The 17,763-nt window shown below is 33.4% G+C and overlaps 1 protein-coding gene across 2 annotated transcripts; it reads left to right on the top strand.

The window, feature by feature from the left end:
- The first annotated feature begins 503 nt into the window (after positions 1-503).
- LOC6049921 (mitochondrial coenzyme A transporter SLC25A42) lies at positions 504-17,593 on the top strand. 2 transcript variants are annotated; one of them, XM_038248555.1, is made up of 7 exons: positions 504-949; positions 7,313-7,908; positions 13,897-14,104; positions 14,180-14,365; positions 14,435-14,700; positions 16,520-16,706; positions 16,763-17,593. In XM_038248555.1, exons 2-7 carry the CDS (start codon positions 7,755-7,757, stop codon positions 16,917-16,919), a joined length of 1,158 nt encoding a protein of 385 aa, XP_038104483.1. In that variant the 5' UTR covers positions 504-949; positions 7,313-7,754; the 3' UTR covers positions 16,920-17,593. The 2 variants fall into 2 exon arrangements, with proteins under 2 accessions (XP_038104483.1, XP_038104484.1); XM_038248556.1 differs by lacking the exon at positions 504-949 and adding an exon at positions 7,134-7,238.
- The last annotated feature ends 170 nt before the right edge of the window (positions 17,594-17,763 follow it).

The following is a 17,763-nucleotide window of genomic DNA, read 5'->3' as shown; positions in this document are numbered from 1 at the left end:
CAATATTAAATATTTAAAGAAGTATTTTTAAAGAATTATAATTTGCCATATGCATACTTTAATTATTTATTACCGCCATCTTGGATTCACAAATCCTAAAACAATCAAATCAAGACAACAAAGAAATCTAGAGTTTTATTGAAAAGGTCCTATAAACTATCTGTCATATGTTATAGGACCTATTCAAAAAAGAAACTCTAGAAATGTTTTTTTTTCGTGATTCAATTATCCCAAGTGGTATTTTTTCGAGGCCTTCGGCTAATCGATTCTGGACTGTAACATTTAAATGAGAATCCAATGTGTTCATTTAGAACAGCGTTTTAAAATATAAATAATTTTGATTAAATCAAAACCCCTTATCTCAAAAATCTTTAAAAAAATAACTCCCAGCTCTACGCAGCGTTACCACCATTTTTCATAACGGCATTTCCTTTTTGACAATCAGCTGACATTTTACGGTTATATTATTTCCATGACATGCGCTCGAAAAGAAAAACACAAAACTGCTGCGCCACCATCACCACCCAACACAACAAAAGGCTGTCAGTCTTCGTTATTGTTTTGATTTTCGCCCACAGCCAACTTCATTCAGTCGTGGAAAATGTGTTGAACCGTACACATCGTGCGTGCGCGAGTTTGTGAGCGTGTGTGAGTGACGTTTCGGACCCAAAAGTGAGAAAGATAAAAAGTGGAACGAGCGAATCAAAATAATAATATTTGTGTAATTTTATTTTACGTTTTTATCTTGAGGAGGATTGTGGCTCGTTTTGCGATACTCGAACAAAGGTGAAGTTTTAGAGCGTTTGCAGTTTTTAAGTGGAAAATACTCAGTTTTAATTGTTTGGTAAAACTTGCGTATTTAAGACACGAAAAATTGCTGATTATTACCAATGAAAAGTGACTGATTTTGACTTTTGGTCAACCGGGAAAATCGTCGATTATCTAAGAGGTAAGATCTGATCTAGTAGCAATTAATTACTTAGTAAGTAAGTCACTTTACTCAGTCCCCGCTGATAGTGAGAAGTAACTTTGCTTGCTGATAAGAGAGGGAGTGAATTCGCGAAAAGAAGGCAGAAAAGCATGGCATTTATGTAATCACCTTTGAGGCAATCTTTATTTTTGCTCGCCACACTAATAAAAAAAAAGCAAAACTCTGATTTGCACTTGTTTATCAGCCGGCGATAATCAATTCCGCGTGCGAGAGTTGACTCGAGTCACCGGGAGTCGGTTCCAAAGGGCACACTTTGCTTCCGATGGCGTCAGCCCGACGTCGACTTGGGTCACGTTTTTATTATTCATCATCGACTCGATTTGGTCTCTCTGTCTAATAAGGTACGCTTCTTGAGAAAGAGAAAAACAAAAGCTGAATGAAATGACTTTATTATTGTGCACTTTGCACATTCGTCGCACACAGTCACAAATGAATATGGAAACTATACGTTTAATTGAGTGCAGTGTTTGTGAGTTGTCGGCTTTTTATATGTATATTTCTCTATTTGTTCTATTTTTAGCACCGCACTATAGTGTGCAATTTTTCTATTTAGATTCCTAAAGCTAAATTGAGTAATTTTGTTTTGCGTCCATTCCGGAGAACTTGATTAATTGATTTGTTTTGACGACTAGCAAAATTGTGGGCGCATAATTTCTAATGTATAGTTGAAGCAAAAGGGCGAATGATATTCTCGTTCCGTTATAGTGCAAAAAAGCTGGGATAAATAATTTCATTTCAGCGAATTACGGTTGTTTACGCAGCAGAGGAACTCGATCCAAGCTCGAGTTCCTCTATAACGGAGGATAATACACATTAAAACTAGCTAGAGTAGTGTTGGTCAGTGTTGTAACGATGGAAGGAGGGTGGATGAACTGTAAATGGTTCAAAAAAGAAGTTTTATTTTTTTTTAGTTAGCAAGAATTTTTACTCAGCAAAAATCGAATTATTCGAAAACAATTTGCAAAACAGTCCAGTTGTCAAAATGCTTGTGCGACCTTTTAAAATATTGGTCCAGAGATTACGTCCAACATTCCTACTGTCTTTATTGACATTTGCTCAAATAGAAAAATGACATACATCAATACAATGCGTAACTAGCTCGCACGCACACACACATGTAAGCGGCCAGACCTACTGCGTAAAGTTAAACGCAGAGATTCTTCTTTGAACTGGATTATGTAGCAGCAAGTGCTGCCAGAAAAGCTTGAAGAAATGGTCGTAGTTTTCAGGGTTGACATTTTGTAAAATTGTTCAGAGTGGACGGATCGCTTCGCACTCTTTGGCAGAGTTGTTATTTGAAACACAAGCTTATTGTCAAGAGGTTTTTGTCAAAAATAAAAATTTCTGGCATTGAGAATGCATGAATCTAGTAGATTTTCGTAGGTCGATACAAATCTGATTTTTCAAAAATTTGGTGAAACTTTGTGCCTTAGTACACTAATGATGCGAAAACACCGCAACCTGTGCACTATTAGGGTGGTTTTTATTTTGTAAAATGTTTCGTGGATCAATCGGTCATTTGGTGGTCGTTTTTTTTTGCAAAAATAGACTGAATGACTTTGAAATTTGAAATGAAAGTTAAGTTACAAAGCTGTGAATTTCAGCCTATGGAACAATGTGAATTTTGTTCTAAAAATGTCATAAACTCGATATTTTGCCCTTAAAATATTTTTTTTAATTTGTTTTTTTTTTCAATCTTTATGATGACACACAAAATGCTTTAAACATCATTACAGTTATGCTTTTAATAAAATTTGAAAAATATCAATAAAAATAAATCAAAATTTGTGCAAAAGAATAAAAAATCCTGTGGGTGACAAAAAAGCCTTTTAGGGTCAACCGTTTCCTCGATTACTTAGGCAAATGTAAGCATCTGTGCCACTGTTTGTTTTATGTTTTCATACAAATACGTTTTGTTTTAAATCGGTAATAACTTTCCAGGATCAGCTCAGATCCCTTTGCACTCTTCCACACAATTATAACTTAAAATTTTACTCTAGAATCTCACTCTTTACAAAATGTCCACTCAATTAACACTACATTCCGGGAAATAATCGTACATTTTGCCTTCTCCATACTTTTTTTAATTCCCATAAAAACTTCAACTCTCAACAGTTTTGGTAAATCAACCTTGAGTTTTTAAAAATGCCGTGATGGACTTTGGTTTGAAACAAAGTTTTAAAGCCAAACAAAGTAGTTTGAAAAAATTGGTCAAAATTTTCCCTTTTAAACATTGACTCAGAAGAAAGTTGAATTTTGAATGATTGAAAATTATTTTTATATAAGTTTGCACAATTATTGTCAAAACGGTGTTATTTGATGAGTTCTAACATCAACTTTCATTTCAAATATGTTAGGACGCTATAGCCAATGCCAAAACAATAAAATTAAATAAAAACATGAGTTTACCAAAACTGTGAAACATTTCGCTGAAATATTTCAAAGGCGTTCGAAGCACCGAGGTGGCAAAGCAAAATTGTTTAGTTCTAATTTCTTTAAATTCTAGCAATTGGTCATACAAATTATCGATTGTTTTGATGTTACCAGCTTATTTGAGGCTAAAAAATGCCATTCACTTAAATTTCAGTCCAAATTTGTGCGATTCATAAGCAAAATCGAGTGATCGGATTTCGAATCAGCTTTCGTCAGTGTCCGGGATTAAAAGCACAACAAGTCATTTTAATTTTGAAATTCGGATGAAAAATTGTTACAAAAGATATACTTTGCATGCATTCTCTTAAAATTGACTGTTTGTTTTTACATGATTTTTTTGCCAGCTATAACAAAAATGTTACAAATTATGCTACTAAGTGTCCGGATTTCGAATCATGACGTTATTATCTCTTTTTTGAGCATTTTCGCTTAAAATGTGTAAATTTGTCGCCATTCCCTGATGAATATTATGATTAGTGATTTTCAAAAAAAAGCGGGCTGAGCTCAGCAAAAACAACGAATTCAACGGTTTAAAAATAAATCAACTTTTAGTTTTTTTTCTAATTATTGTGAAGGATTATGTTTTGAAACAACTTTTTTACCAACGACCTTGAAAAATTTGGTCTGATTTTCTCCTAGATTTTTTTTTAAATACAGCGTATTGGAAATGGTCAAGAACTAAAAATTAGCAAAATGATGTTTTTACTCTTTGAAGCTAATATAAATGACTTACAAATTTGCAATCAAATTAATAAAAAAAAGACAAATTTTAAAATCGATTATCAACTTATTCAACTTCATCCCATCAGCAAAGAAAATCGCAAAATTCGTTGGTTAAAGATAGACGGGTTCTGTTAATTTCTAACGATGGAGTGTCGAAAATGACTTTTAAATTTTTTTTCCGCCACGACTTATTCTCTTTACGATTACAGAAGTAATGCTTGAACAGAGCACCGGACTCCATGACTGAAACTGCACGTTATTTGCAAGTGACAGCAGTCAGCATTACTTTTCGTTCGCGACCGTCACCGAACGCACACCGAACGCTGCGACGAACGAAACCTAGCGCAGCACTCAAACGAAGTCGCGTGCTCTCTCTCTTTTTCGTGCTTCCTCAAGCTCTCTCTTTCTTGCTCGTACGATGCTGCTCGCTGACAGCAGTCGGTCGTTTCGTTTCTCCAGAAGGTCAGGAAAAGTTGACAGTTTCACAGCGGAATTGCAAAAATAAGTATTAAAGGCAATGGAACTGAATTACTTTTTTGAAAGAACTTTGTTGAAACAACAATTTCGCAGTATTTTTTGTTTTTTTTTTTAACCGGAAATTTCCACCTGAATAATTCTATAAATTGCTTTTTAATTAGTATGATTGCATGTTCTAAATTTGACATTCACTTCATTTTCACATTTTTTTCACATTTTCACGTAATTGTTATAGTTATTTAGGTTAAAATTATAAAAAAGTGTTTTTTTTTCTGTACGGCCACCAGTTAAGAAATATTCTAATATTCAACAAATGATAGAAAATGTGCAAATCTGGAGTTTTTTTTTAAAAAAAGGTCCAATTAACCAAATTTTCAGTTTTCGCTTTTTGGGTGTTTTTTAATACTCCTGACTCAAGGCATTTTCAAAACACCCAAAAAGTAAAAACTGGAAATTTGGTTTATTTGACCTTTTAAAAAAAAAAATCCAAAAATACATAAATACTTAACTTATTCTTAATCCGAAAGCTTCTGGTATGATTTTTCGATTTGGTTGCGATGGACTTGAAACGTTGTGACAAATCCGGCACATTTAGCTTCTATATTTGAAAATCGGTATTTTGAAAACCATTTTTTTCAGATCGATTTAGTATGTTCGGCAAAATTGTTGAGCAAAAGTAAAATATTGAAATTTCATTCAGCAATTTTTTTAACAAATCGTAATTTTACTAAAATTTGCACCTGAAAAAAGTCACATCATTTTTTAACTAAATTTTGAGTGAATAATATAAAAAAATATAATAATGCATTTTCAAAATATCTAAGTATTAAAGAGATTTTATTTTTTCGCCTAAAAAAATGCGGTCCTGTACCTGTAATATTTATGATCGATTCCAGACATGTTAAATATGATTTTAAATACAGGAAAATGCATTTTATATTGTTTTCAGTTGGTTAGACATCTATTTCCTTTAAAAGTGAAGTTTTTTGAAAAAAAATATCATAACCTAATTACCAAATTTTTCGGGCCGATTCGGAGGGGGGCCGACATAAACTTTGAAAAAGATTTGCAACGGCATAAATATTGATAAAAAAATCAACATTTAAAAAAAATCCTGAATAATTTATAGAAATTTTTTACAAATAAATATTTTTTCAATCACATCAAAGTTATACAGTTTTAAAATTATTCATGAATTATTATTTTCAAAGTTTTTTTTTTAATAACAGGATTTTTTATTGTGATTATTGTATTTAAAAATGAATAAGACTTCCAAAATGGTATTGCTTTGTAAAATTCAAAACTTCATTCAAATTATGATACGCAAAATTTATATTAAAATTGATTTCCAACTAGAAATTTATTTTGAATTTTTTTTAAAACCAATTCTGTTAGAGCTTATGATGGGATACTCAACAGAAAACAGTTTTTATTTTTCGAATTATTTATTTAGGATGGTGGAAACAATATTTTTCTACAGAAATAAAAATATTTAGAAGAAGTTTGTCGAACTTTAACTAAACTTATAACATTATCCTGGTTTGTCTGTCAAATTTCTTAGTTTTCGCGTTTTTTCCGGTGGAGCATCTAGAAGATCTAGAAGAAAAATTGCAATCTTTTGGATATTTACAAAAATAGAAATTATGGGAGCTGAGAGCTGGGTGACACTACATTTTGCTTATTTAAATCACTTGAAAATCGCAAATTTCCAGGTTCTGTCAGTTTTTTTGATGGAGTATCGAAAATTGATGGCCCACAATATTAATGTACATTTTTGACATAATTTTCTCAAGAATTATTCTCTTTACAAACAAAGTAATGATACTCAGGCAGGGCTTGTGAACAGCGAACCGGACTCAATAACTGAATCCGCGTGACATTTGCAAGTCAGCATTCAGCATCGCTAACCGAACACACACGATGCTGCGACGAACGAAACCGAGCGCGGCACTCAAACCCGAAGTCACGCGCGCTCTCTCTCTTTCTTTTCGCTCTCAGCCGCTCTCTTTCTTGCTCGTGCGACGCTGCTCGCTGACAGCAATCATTTGAATGCAGTCGACAATGATTTTCAAATTTCATTCGTTTTAAATCAGAACTTTCCAATTTTTAACATTTCACGAACAACTCAAACAACTCTCGAATTCCCGTCTCTGCCGCCGCTATCATCGCACTAGTGGTGACCTTCGTCGCGCCATACCGCCAAGATCACGTCGTCGTTTTTGACGGTGAGCTCCAAAAGCAAAACAAATGTTGACGTTTGAAAAGGTTGTAATAGATATTTTTTTTTTCGTTAAATTTTAGTTGATTTTTAAAAGGGTTTGATTTTTTTTTGCATTTTAAATAAGTCATTTTCAAACATTATCAACTCAAGACGTCTTCCGCGTATTTGTGCCTCGCGTGTAAACCGTCGTAAAGATATGATGATGGAAAAAAATAAGAAAAAATCGAGTTGTGTAAGGTGTTTTGCCGATGGTGTTGTGAGAGTGCTGGTGTGGAAAAGAGATATTTTTGTTTTTATTTATAGCGACAACTTTCCGGAGCAGGAGGAGGAGTCGTCGTCGTTGTCGTCTTGGTTCATTTCCTGTTAATAAATTTTTTTCAGTGTAGTTTTAAGGTGCAACTGAAGTTTTTTTTTCAAGTGAAATTTCTGTAACTAAAATACGTTTCTATTTCTGCTTCTATTTTCAGATTTCACAATCTTGGAGGACCTTGGACAAGGTTGGAAAGTCGTTACAGCGAGTCTAAAAGGGCAACGAACGAAGCAACTCGGCGTCGAGAAACTAGATAACCAACTCGACTCAGTTTGATGTCGCGATATTAAAACCGATTGAAAGGAAAACAGAAGCAAAAACAGAATCAGAGCCAAACCGGCGACAAAGCAGGGGGATTGAGGTCATCGAGAAGAACCAGACGCTTTATTGTCGTGTTAATTACGCGCGAATTTCCTCGAGAAAAAAACAAAAAAATTTGGTAAAACGTGGCGCCACCTTCAAAAATTTCCTGATAAGAAGAATGCCCGCCAAGAAAAGACTGTTATGTGATCGTTTTTGCTGAGAAAAGAAAAAAAAATAATTCCAAAAGAAATCCAGAAGAAAAAGTTCAAACAAGTCACAGAACCGGTTCGCGAGAAATGGCCACCAATCTCAAAAGTCTCTTTGGGGGGACGGCCGGTGGGGAGGCGTCCTCGATGGCGGCGGTCGTGGCCGTCGGAGTGACCGGTGGTGGCAGCGGCCACGATCCAACTTCCAGCAGCAAAACGCGTGAGACTGATAAGCCGATTGAATGTGAGTATTCAGCAGTGACTGGCAAGTTCTGGGGGCTGTTTTTAAAATAGATTATTTGAGCCCCTTCTAATAGGTTGAGAGGACGTTGTGCCGCATTGTTGTGAGATGGTTTGTTTGTTGACGACAGCGAGTAAATTGTTTGATTGAGAGTGAGATATCATCAGGTGGAGATTTGTTTGGGTTTGGGATTAACGACGCGAGATTTGTAGAGTGCAGAACAATAACTTGCATGCACCTACAACTGTAATAAAGAGCTGTAAATCATTTACAGTATTTGAATCTAAAATAAAATATCTGGATTTTGCCTTCCTCAACCAGAAAAGGTTATACCATTACTTTTACAAGAATTAAAAAAAATATTTCCCAAATGTATTCTAATCAAACGAGAATGCATTGGGCCACGCCCATTTTCCTATTTTCAGCTTAGTTCTTTTTTCTTCCAGCGCTCTTTTGGGTCTGCTTAGTGCTGCCAACTGTGATGAAATTTTAAGCAAACACTCGCGAAAAGTAGCATTTATGGGGAAAGTTTTCTGGCATCACTGGCTCACTCCAACAGGCTCGGCATTCATCAGCCTTCGATTGGAATGGGTCGGCAAAAGTCAAACGTCAAAAGACTTGGCGCGTTTGTTTTTTTTATGGCGCTTGCTAATTTTTTACACGTTTCGGGATTATTGTTCAAGTGAGTGACTAACTAATGTGGAAAAGAACATTTTGCCGGTAGTTGGAAGCAGCTTTATACCTTGAGCGCTTTGAAAACGTTAGCGCAAGTGATAAGATATTGATGGCGACTTTCGTCTTGCGTGTGGATGTGTGTGCAAACGAAATGATGAGAAATGGTCTCACAAAATAGAAATTATGATCATAAATGCATTAAATTTGATTTTTTTGGAAATGTCTGTGCGTGTTGTTCAAAATATGCAATTGATTTTCTCGGCTTTGGCTAAACGAATTTTGTACGGATGTGGTCCACTCGGTTCACAGCTTGGTCATTAAGTCGTTTAAAAGTTCTGATTAAAAAGCTATTTAGAAGACTACAAAAAATAGTGATTTTCAACATAACCTCAATTTCAATTTTTATTCATAACTTATTTTTATTAGGATCGCTTAGTTGCTGCGATCACGTTAGGGGCCATCCATAAACGTCGTCGCATAAACCATGTGGAACGTTTTAAGGGGGTTTGGGAGGGGGGTTTTTTGAATCACTCTTTAAATGAGAGGAAGGCACCAACCACCTAAAGGTGGATCAGGTAACGTTTTTATTAAAAAATAAATTTTCAATTCGAGCCATAATTTTCAAAATTATGCCAAAAGGTATCACACAATAAAATAAATAATAACAGCGCGACATCAAACAATACTGCTTAGAATCTAGAAAACATTCCCGAATTTACTTTATAATGAAAAAAAATTCTAATGTGCCTTTTTTAATAAAAAAAAAACCAAAAAAACCTTATGCAATGTACAATCCAGACTCGATAAAAAATCACTTTGGATAATTAGATCGCCAAAAAACAACTTTTTTCTGAATTTCCAATTCAGAGCATTTTTTGGATCACACCTAAGCTACAGTTTTAGAGACAAAACAGGCCATTTCCATCATTAGTTCGTCCATTAATAATTTAATTCAATACTAAAAGAATTTTATACCAAGATGGTGGAAAAACAATCCAAAATTCGGAACATTGAAAAGATTTTTCTGAACGACTTGGTGTCTTTGACAAAATTACTCTTAAACACACTTTTAATATATTTTTATTTCAAAATTTAATCCTTTTTCCCAATTTTTCCATTTTTCTCGAAGAAAAGAGAATATCTACATTAAAAAAAATGTAAATTTACATTGTTTGAAGCAACATTAAGAGGTTACATATACGTAAATCAGCAAAAATGTCAGAGGTTGATTTGAGTACACACTTAAACTTTTTTCAAAATCTGTTTTCAGGGCATTAAAATATAGATTTTCATCTATTATCAAAACAAATTTGAAGACATTTGGTTGTATCATTGCCGAGATATAGCTATTTGAAGTTAACAGCACAGAGAACAGATGTACATCTTGGTTCTAACTTGTGTGTAAGCCGTGTAAACTAAAAAAAATGCGTTGCATACAATCTTGCATCAAAGAAATTAGAGTGTGCATGATACGCTTGGCAGCGCCACCGTCGCGGCTGAGAATACTTGACTCAACAACACGCAGAAAAATAAGGCATATTTGAATCAACAAAACGTTTTGTTGATTTAAAAATCATGATTTTTGTTGACTCAACGTTAAACGTCAAAGCAGCTTTTTCAAAACAACAAAAGAATTTTGTTGAATTGAGAAAATCAAGGTTTGTTTCAACGCAAAATCGGCGTTGATTATATTCAACAAAAATTTTGTTGATTCAAACCTCGTACAGGCTGATTCTACAAAACATTTTTCTGCGTGAATTAAAAATGCTCAATAATTTCGAAAGAAAATAAATGTTAATCTCGTTTAAATATAAAATTCACTTCTGTTTAATTCCAGTTGACTAAAAATAATGCAAAAATGCATTAACATTAACGAAAACATAACAGAAAATTCATTCAAAAATTATTTTTCAAGCGACAACTTAAAATAGTCCCTTTACACATGTTATGTCCGGTTTCGTTTTGTTTACCTTCTTTGGCGCGTAAAATTACAACCCTCTGATGAAGGGCAGTCAGACATTGGTCTGATGTCGTTCGTACGGAATGTTTTATGCAGTGATTAGATGGTCCAACGTTCTGCTACTGTAGGCCATCATGATTTTGGAAGTGGCGCTATCTAGGCGGATGGTGCACACCCTAGCACTTTTCAACGTATTTTGGTTTGAATTTTTACACACGTTTTTCAATGCTGTTTGTTCAATGATATACATCTGTTCTCTGTGTTAACAGTTTCAAAAAACGGGTGCCACGATATCTCAACACTGCCTTGATCAAATCTGCTCAAAATTTTGGTGAAGACTCGTTAAACAGGTCCCATGCACATGCATGACGAAGGTCGATTCCAAAAAAATGTTTTGAAAAAAGATAAAAATATTTTTGTGTTTTTCATATAAAAAATCGTCAGTTTTTGATTTTTGTATTTTTTTAAAAAGCAAAATTTTAAAATCGGGCTTCGTCAAGCACACGGAATATGTCTTGAGAGTCTTCATCTCAAATTTCAGCTAAATTGGTCCATCCAATCTCGAGATATCGTGGCACCCGCATATCAACTCGGTGTTCCGAGAAAAACGCTCAGAAAGTTTGACAGTCCGCTTTGCGCACGGCAAAATGATTAAGCTCCCTAACTCAGTTTAATCATGGAATATCTTCATGAAAGTTTCAGAAGTGATTAAAAATCATGTTTATAGTGGATTCAATAAATTTTCTGTAATCACAATTTTGTGATTTTCTACATGTATGTAACCCCTTAATAATCTTATTGCCGATAATCGAAAATAACTAAATGCTTTCACCAAGAATATATTTTTTGAAAATGTAGTAAGTTTCAGAGTATATTTACTTAAAATTGTTCACAATATACCGTATTTTTCCGAAAGTTATCATTTTTTTTATCATTTGATAAATTTGATATCCACAGAGGACAAAGCAAAATTTTGTATGGTTTTTCACCAAATTATATTTTTTTTAATATTTAAATTTTCCCAAAATACCGTATTAAACAAAAAACTTTTCAAATTTTCAAAATTATGCAATATGCATGTTTCAAACAAACATTCAGATTTTTGCCTTTCTCACCTTACTGAGGAAAGGCTATAAAATCACTCGAAAATGAACTTCTTAATTTAACAACCTAGACCCACCTTCACGTATACATTTCGACTCAGAATCATGTTCTGAGCAAATGACTGTTTGGAACGGATTTTGACCGTATTAGTCTCATTCGATCCGTCTTGGGATCCCATAGGTCTCTATTTAAAATCAGCAAGTTTAGTAAAGTACTTCAAAAGTTATGCTAAAAAACGATTTTTGCGTATGTCCGGAAGATTGTAAAAAGGGTGGTTTTTGCAAGAAAACCTATCATGTTACACATTTTCAGAAAGGTTTTAAAAAATCTTTCAAATGAGCCCAAAACATTGAAGATCTGACAACCCTATCAAAAGTTATTAGCACTTAAGTGTTATTTATACACTTTTTGGAGGCCGGATTTCAGATATTGTGATATTGTGATTTATAATATTTAGTATTTTCGAAAAAATATGGTATTTTGTGAAAATTTGAGTATTTTCCAAAAAAATGTTATTAAGGTGAAAAAGAATACACAATTTCGTTTTGTTTACACATACGTGATACCCATACTGCATTTTTTTTTGCGCAGCAACGACTGGCAACGATTAAGGGGTTACATGTTTAAAATCATAATTTTTTATATTACAGAAAATTTATTAAATCAACTTAACCCCTTCCCGCCCAGAGCAAAATCTAGATTTTATACGTTTTTCTCCACTACTCGTAACAGGATCGACCGAATTGGATAAAATTTTAATTATTATAAGTTAACATTCTATATAAACTAATGTAGGTTGAACCAGGTTGAAAAATTGGTTGGTTGCAGAGAAATTTAGTTTTGAAGACAAAAATTAGTGGTGCTCTGGAGTAACCATGGGCGTTAGAGGGTTAAAAAATAATTTTCAATCACTCCTGAAAGTTTCATGAAGATATTTTATGATTAAAGTAAGTTACAGACGATTTAAACTGAAAATTTTGCCATGCGCAAAGCGAACTGTCAAAATTTGCGAGCGTTTTTCTCTGAACTCTGAGTTGATTTACGGGTGCCACGATATCTCGAGATGGGATAGACCAAATTGGCTGAAATTTGGGGTGAAGACTCGCAACACATATCCCGTGTGCATGACGAAGCCCGATTTTAAAATTTTGCATTTTAAATAATACAAAAATCAAAAACTTTCGATTTTTTATATGATAACCTAAAATTATTTTTAACTTTTTACAAAATAACTTTTAGAAACCCGGCCTTCGTCATGCACACAGGAACGGTTTAACGAGTCTTCACCAAAATTTTGAGCCGATTTGGGCAAGGCAGTGTTGAGATATCGTGGCACCCCTTTTTTGAAAATGCTAACTTCATATAGCTGTATCTCGGCAATGATACAACCAAATATCTTCAAATTTATTTTGTTAATAGTTGAAAATGTATATTTTAATATCCTAAAAACATTAAAAAAAAGTTTAGGTTTGTGCTCAAACCAACCTCTGACATTTTTGCCGATTTACATGATTTACAACAAAAAAAAGGAAATATTAGATATCTCACTCAATATGACGCAAATTTTTGTATAAATTTTCACAGAATTTATATTTTGATTTTTAACCCTATTTTTAATTTGATTCTCAATTAGAATCAAAAATCGTATTTAGTTAAGTTTGAGTTTTTTATACAATCTATTTAAAAATTGCGTATTTTCAAAAAAAATCATACTAACTTGAAAAAAAATGTTTAAAAATAAAGTATTTTTTAGATATAACATTTTTTTTCTATTTAGTCAAATAGTTTTGAAAATGAGATGCCCATAGTTTTTCTCTTTACAGTCACAGTCTGAAAATGTGCAATTCCACTATACTACAATTGGGTCCTAAAATTAAGCATGAATTTCTGATATTTTTGTGCATAGCGATTCGTGGCTTATTTTTTCTGAGTTCTATAATTATTAGTACAGTCACAAAAAGTTTAATATTGATTTTTGAATAAATTTAAAAAAAAATGACATCGTGGCCTTTCTTAACAGAAAAGGTCCTACTTGACAGCTCTTACCATCGGGACCATAGTTGATCTATCGAAAAAATGTTGTCAAAACCCAAAATGTTTAATTTCATAATTTAAAGTGTTTTGGCCAAATTTATCTTTAAAAAATATCAAAATGAATCAGACAAGGCAAGACTATTAGTCTTTTTTCTTGAATCAACAAAACTAAAAAATAAATAAATTCTGATTGTGACTATTTTTTATCTTTTTTCCAGACTCATCCTCCAGCAGCACCCCAAAGTCATCCCCAGCCACATCCACCACTGGTAGCAGTGGCACCAGTCCCAACCAGTCTCAACCCCACCAACGACTCAAAAACCGCGACCTGGTCATAACGAGTCTGATCGCGGGCGCCACAGCCGGTGCCCTGGCCAAAACGACCATCGCTCCGCTCGACCGCACCAAAATCAACTTTCAAATCAAGTAAGTTTAAAGTAACATTTTGTTTCAGTGTCGAATTTCTAACCTCAAAACTCTTTTTGCTTTTGTTTTTTGCAGCAAAGATGTTCCGTACTCGTTCCGGGCGGCGCTGCTCTTCCTGCACAAAACGTACACCCACGAGGGCTTCCTGGCGCTGTGGCGCGGCAACTCGGCCACGATGGCCCGAATCATTCCGTACTCGGCGATCCAGTTTACGGCGCACGAGCAGTGGAAGAAGCTGCTGCAGGTGGACCTGCACGACGAGTGAGTGCGGATTTCGAGCGGGATTGTTCCGGAATTTGACCCCTTGTTTTTGTTGTTTCTTCATTTCAGTACCAAAGTGCGCCGCTTTATGGCCGGTGCCCTGGCGGGAATCACGTCCCAGTCGTTGACCTATCCGCTGGATCTGGCCCGCGCCCGGATGGCGGTGACGGACAAGTACTCCGGCTACCGGACGCTGCGCGAGGTGTTTGTCAAGATCTGGCAGTGTGAGGGCCCGCGGACGCTGTACCGGGGCTACTGGGCCACCATCCTGGGCGTCATTCCGTACGCCGGAACGTCCTTCTTCACGTACGATACTCTCAAGAAGGAGTACTACAGTAAGTTGATTGGGGTTTGATTTCGGATGGAGTTTAGAAATTTGTCTTTTTCGGTTGATTTTCACTTGTCACAAAATGATCTGAAATTGCACGGCAAACTACGATGTAAACAAAAGCTTGAAACATTTCAATTGTGCACGGAAAAAAATGGACCAAAAAAATTACAAAATTGTCAAAATTGTCTTGACATTTTTGAAAATTTTGACCTTTTTGAAAATTTTGACAATTTTGTAATTTTGTTGGTCCATTTTTTCCCGTGTTTTTTTTTGTCAAAATTAGAAAAATTGGCAAAATTGTCTAAAATTTAGACAATTTTGCCAATTTTTCAATTTTTCAATTTAATTTACAAAATTGTCAAAATTGTCAAAATTGTCAAAATTGTCAAAATTGTCAAAATTGTCAAAATTGTCAAAATTGTCAAAATTGTCAAAATTGTCAAAATTGTCAAAATTGTCAAAATTGTCAAAATTGTCAAAATTGTCAAAATTGTCAAAATTGTCAAAATTGTCAAAATTGTCAAAATTGTCAAAATTGTCAAAATTGTCAAAATTGTCAAAATTGTCAAAATTGTCAAAATTGTCAAAAATGTCAAAATTGACAAAAATGTCAAAATTGTCAAAATTGTCAAAATTGTCAAAATTGTCAAAATTGTCAAAATTGTCAAAATTGTCAAAATTGTCAAAATTGTCAAAATTGTCAAAATTGTCAAAATTGTCAAAATTTGTAAAAATTGTCAAAATTGTCAAAATTGTCAAAATTGTCAAAATTGTCAAAATTGTCAAAATTGTCAAAATTGTCAAAATTGTCAAAATTGTCAAAATTGACAAAATTGACAAAATTGACAAAATTGACAAAATTGACAAAATTGACAAAATTGACAAAATTGACAAAATTGACAAAATTGACAAAATTGACAAAATTGACAAAATTGACAAAATTGACAAAATTGACCAAATTGACCAAATTGACAAAATTGACAAAATTTTAAGAATTTTGAAAATTTTAAGAATTTTGAAAATTTTAAGAATTTTAAGAATTTTAAAAATTTTAAGAATTTTAAGAATTTTAAGAATTTTAAGAATTTCAGAATTTTAAGAATTTTAAGAATTTTAAGAATTTTAAGAATTTTAAGAATTTTAAGAATTTTAAGAATTTTAAGAATTTTAAGAATTTTAAGAATTTTAAGAATTTTAAGAATTTTAAGAATTTTAAGAATTTTAAGAATTTTAAGAATTTTAAGAATTTTAAGAATTTTAAGAATTTTAAGAATTTTAAGAATTTTAAGAATTTTAAGAATTTTAAGAATTTTAAGAATTTTAAGAATTTTAAGAATTTTAAGAATTTTAAGAATTTTAAGAATTTTAAGAATTTTAAGAATTTTAAGAATTTTAAGAATTTTAAGAATTTTAAGAATTTTAAGAATTTTAAGAATTTTAAGAATTTTAAGAATTTTAAGAATTTTAAGAATTTTAAGAATTTTAAGAATTTTAAGAATTTTAAGAATTTTAAGAATTTTAAGAAATTGAAGAATTTTAAGAATTTTAAGAATTTTAAGAATTTTAAGAATTTTAAGAATTTTAAGAATTTTAAGAATTTTAAGAATTTTAAGAATTTTAAGAATTTTAAGAATTTTAAGAATTTTAAGAAATTTATGAATTTTAAAAAAATTAAGAATTTTAAAAATTTTAAGAATTTTATGAATTTTAAAAAATTTAAGAATTTTAAGAATTTTAGAATTTTAAGTTTTGCGAACATCCTCCGTTTGACATCTGGAGCTGCACTGGACAAAATCGTCACTCACATTTCATGTCCTTTCCAGAGTACACCGGGGACAGCAGCCCCAACACTGTGATATCGCTGGTCTTCGGGGCCACGGCCGGCGTGATTGGCCAGTCCAGCAGCTACCCGCTGGACATCGTGCGGCGGCGGATGCAGACGACGGGCGTGACGGCGCACTGCGCCGACCGGTACCTCACGATCGGCACGACACTGGCGAAAATCTACAGGTTAGAATGTTGTGATTTGCGGTATGAATTTCAAATTGAAATTTGATTTTTTTTAGGGAGGAGGGCTTCATTCGGGGCTTTTACAAGGGCCTCAGCATGAACTGGATCAAGGGACCGATCGCGGTCGGAATCAGTTTCGCGACGTACGACCACATCCGGCACTTTTTGCGCGAGGTTATTCACGTGAGGGGGGCGGAAGGGTCTGGCCGGTAGAATCTTTGTTGAGCATTTGTTGATTGGTGTTTGAGAAAGTGAGTGAGTGAGTGATTGATCACGGGGCCTTTGGGAAAGAGTCACGTGTTGGAGTGTTGTTGTTGTTGATTGGCGCAATTAATTGTGTATATTTACAAGCATGGTTAGAAACACACTTGAGCGTTGCTTACAAGCTCACTACAAAAAATAAGAGCAGCACAGTGTGTAAAGGGCACAGTTTATATATATTTTTGAAAGTATACTTTTTAGAGGGAGAATAAATCGCGAGCGATTTAGCGAAAGTCAAACGTGTCAATTTGTTTCAGTTTTGAACGAAGAAAAAGTTGAGCTTCTTTTAACCGAGCACTGCTAAAAATGAGATATTACGGAACTAAACAAAAGAAAATGACAATAAACTTGTAGATGCAAATATTTTTTTCTGTCGAATACATCGAATTCGTTTTGTAAAAAGTGCCATGATCGTTAAAATTTGCGAATTTATGTTTTTCCTTCACAAATATTTTTTGATTTCAGCAAAATTTTCCTAGAAATTTAACCATGTATATTACAAGTACACTTCTTCACAAGAATGCTTTACCCAAACAAAAATACAACGTTTTCAAAACTGTGTAGCGAATAGTCATTATTGTTTTAAGGTTTTTAGAATAATAAATATAGGACAGGTACTGTTAAAATTAACGTGTTTTTTAATAGTATGAAAGAAATTCCCTGAAATACTGACAAAATAATGTGTGTAAAATGTTTCGTTCAATAATATTTGTTTACCCAAATTTCTTAATATTCTCTGATTTATTATTTTATTTTTCTTTACTGTTAAGATTAGCAAAATAAAGAAAAAACATCT

This window comes from Culex quinquefasciatus, chromosome 1, assembly GCF_015732765.1.
Source record: "Culex quinquefasciatus strain JHB chromosome 1, VPISU_Cqui_1.0_pri_paternal, whole genome shotgun sequence".
Classification (NCBI taxonomy): Eukaryota; Metazoa; Arthropoda; class Insecta; order Diptera; family Culicidae; genus Culex; species Culex quinquefasciatus.
This window is presented reverse-complemented; position numbering and strand designations above follow the sequence as displayed.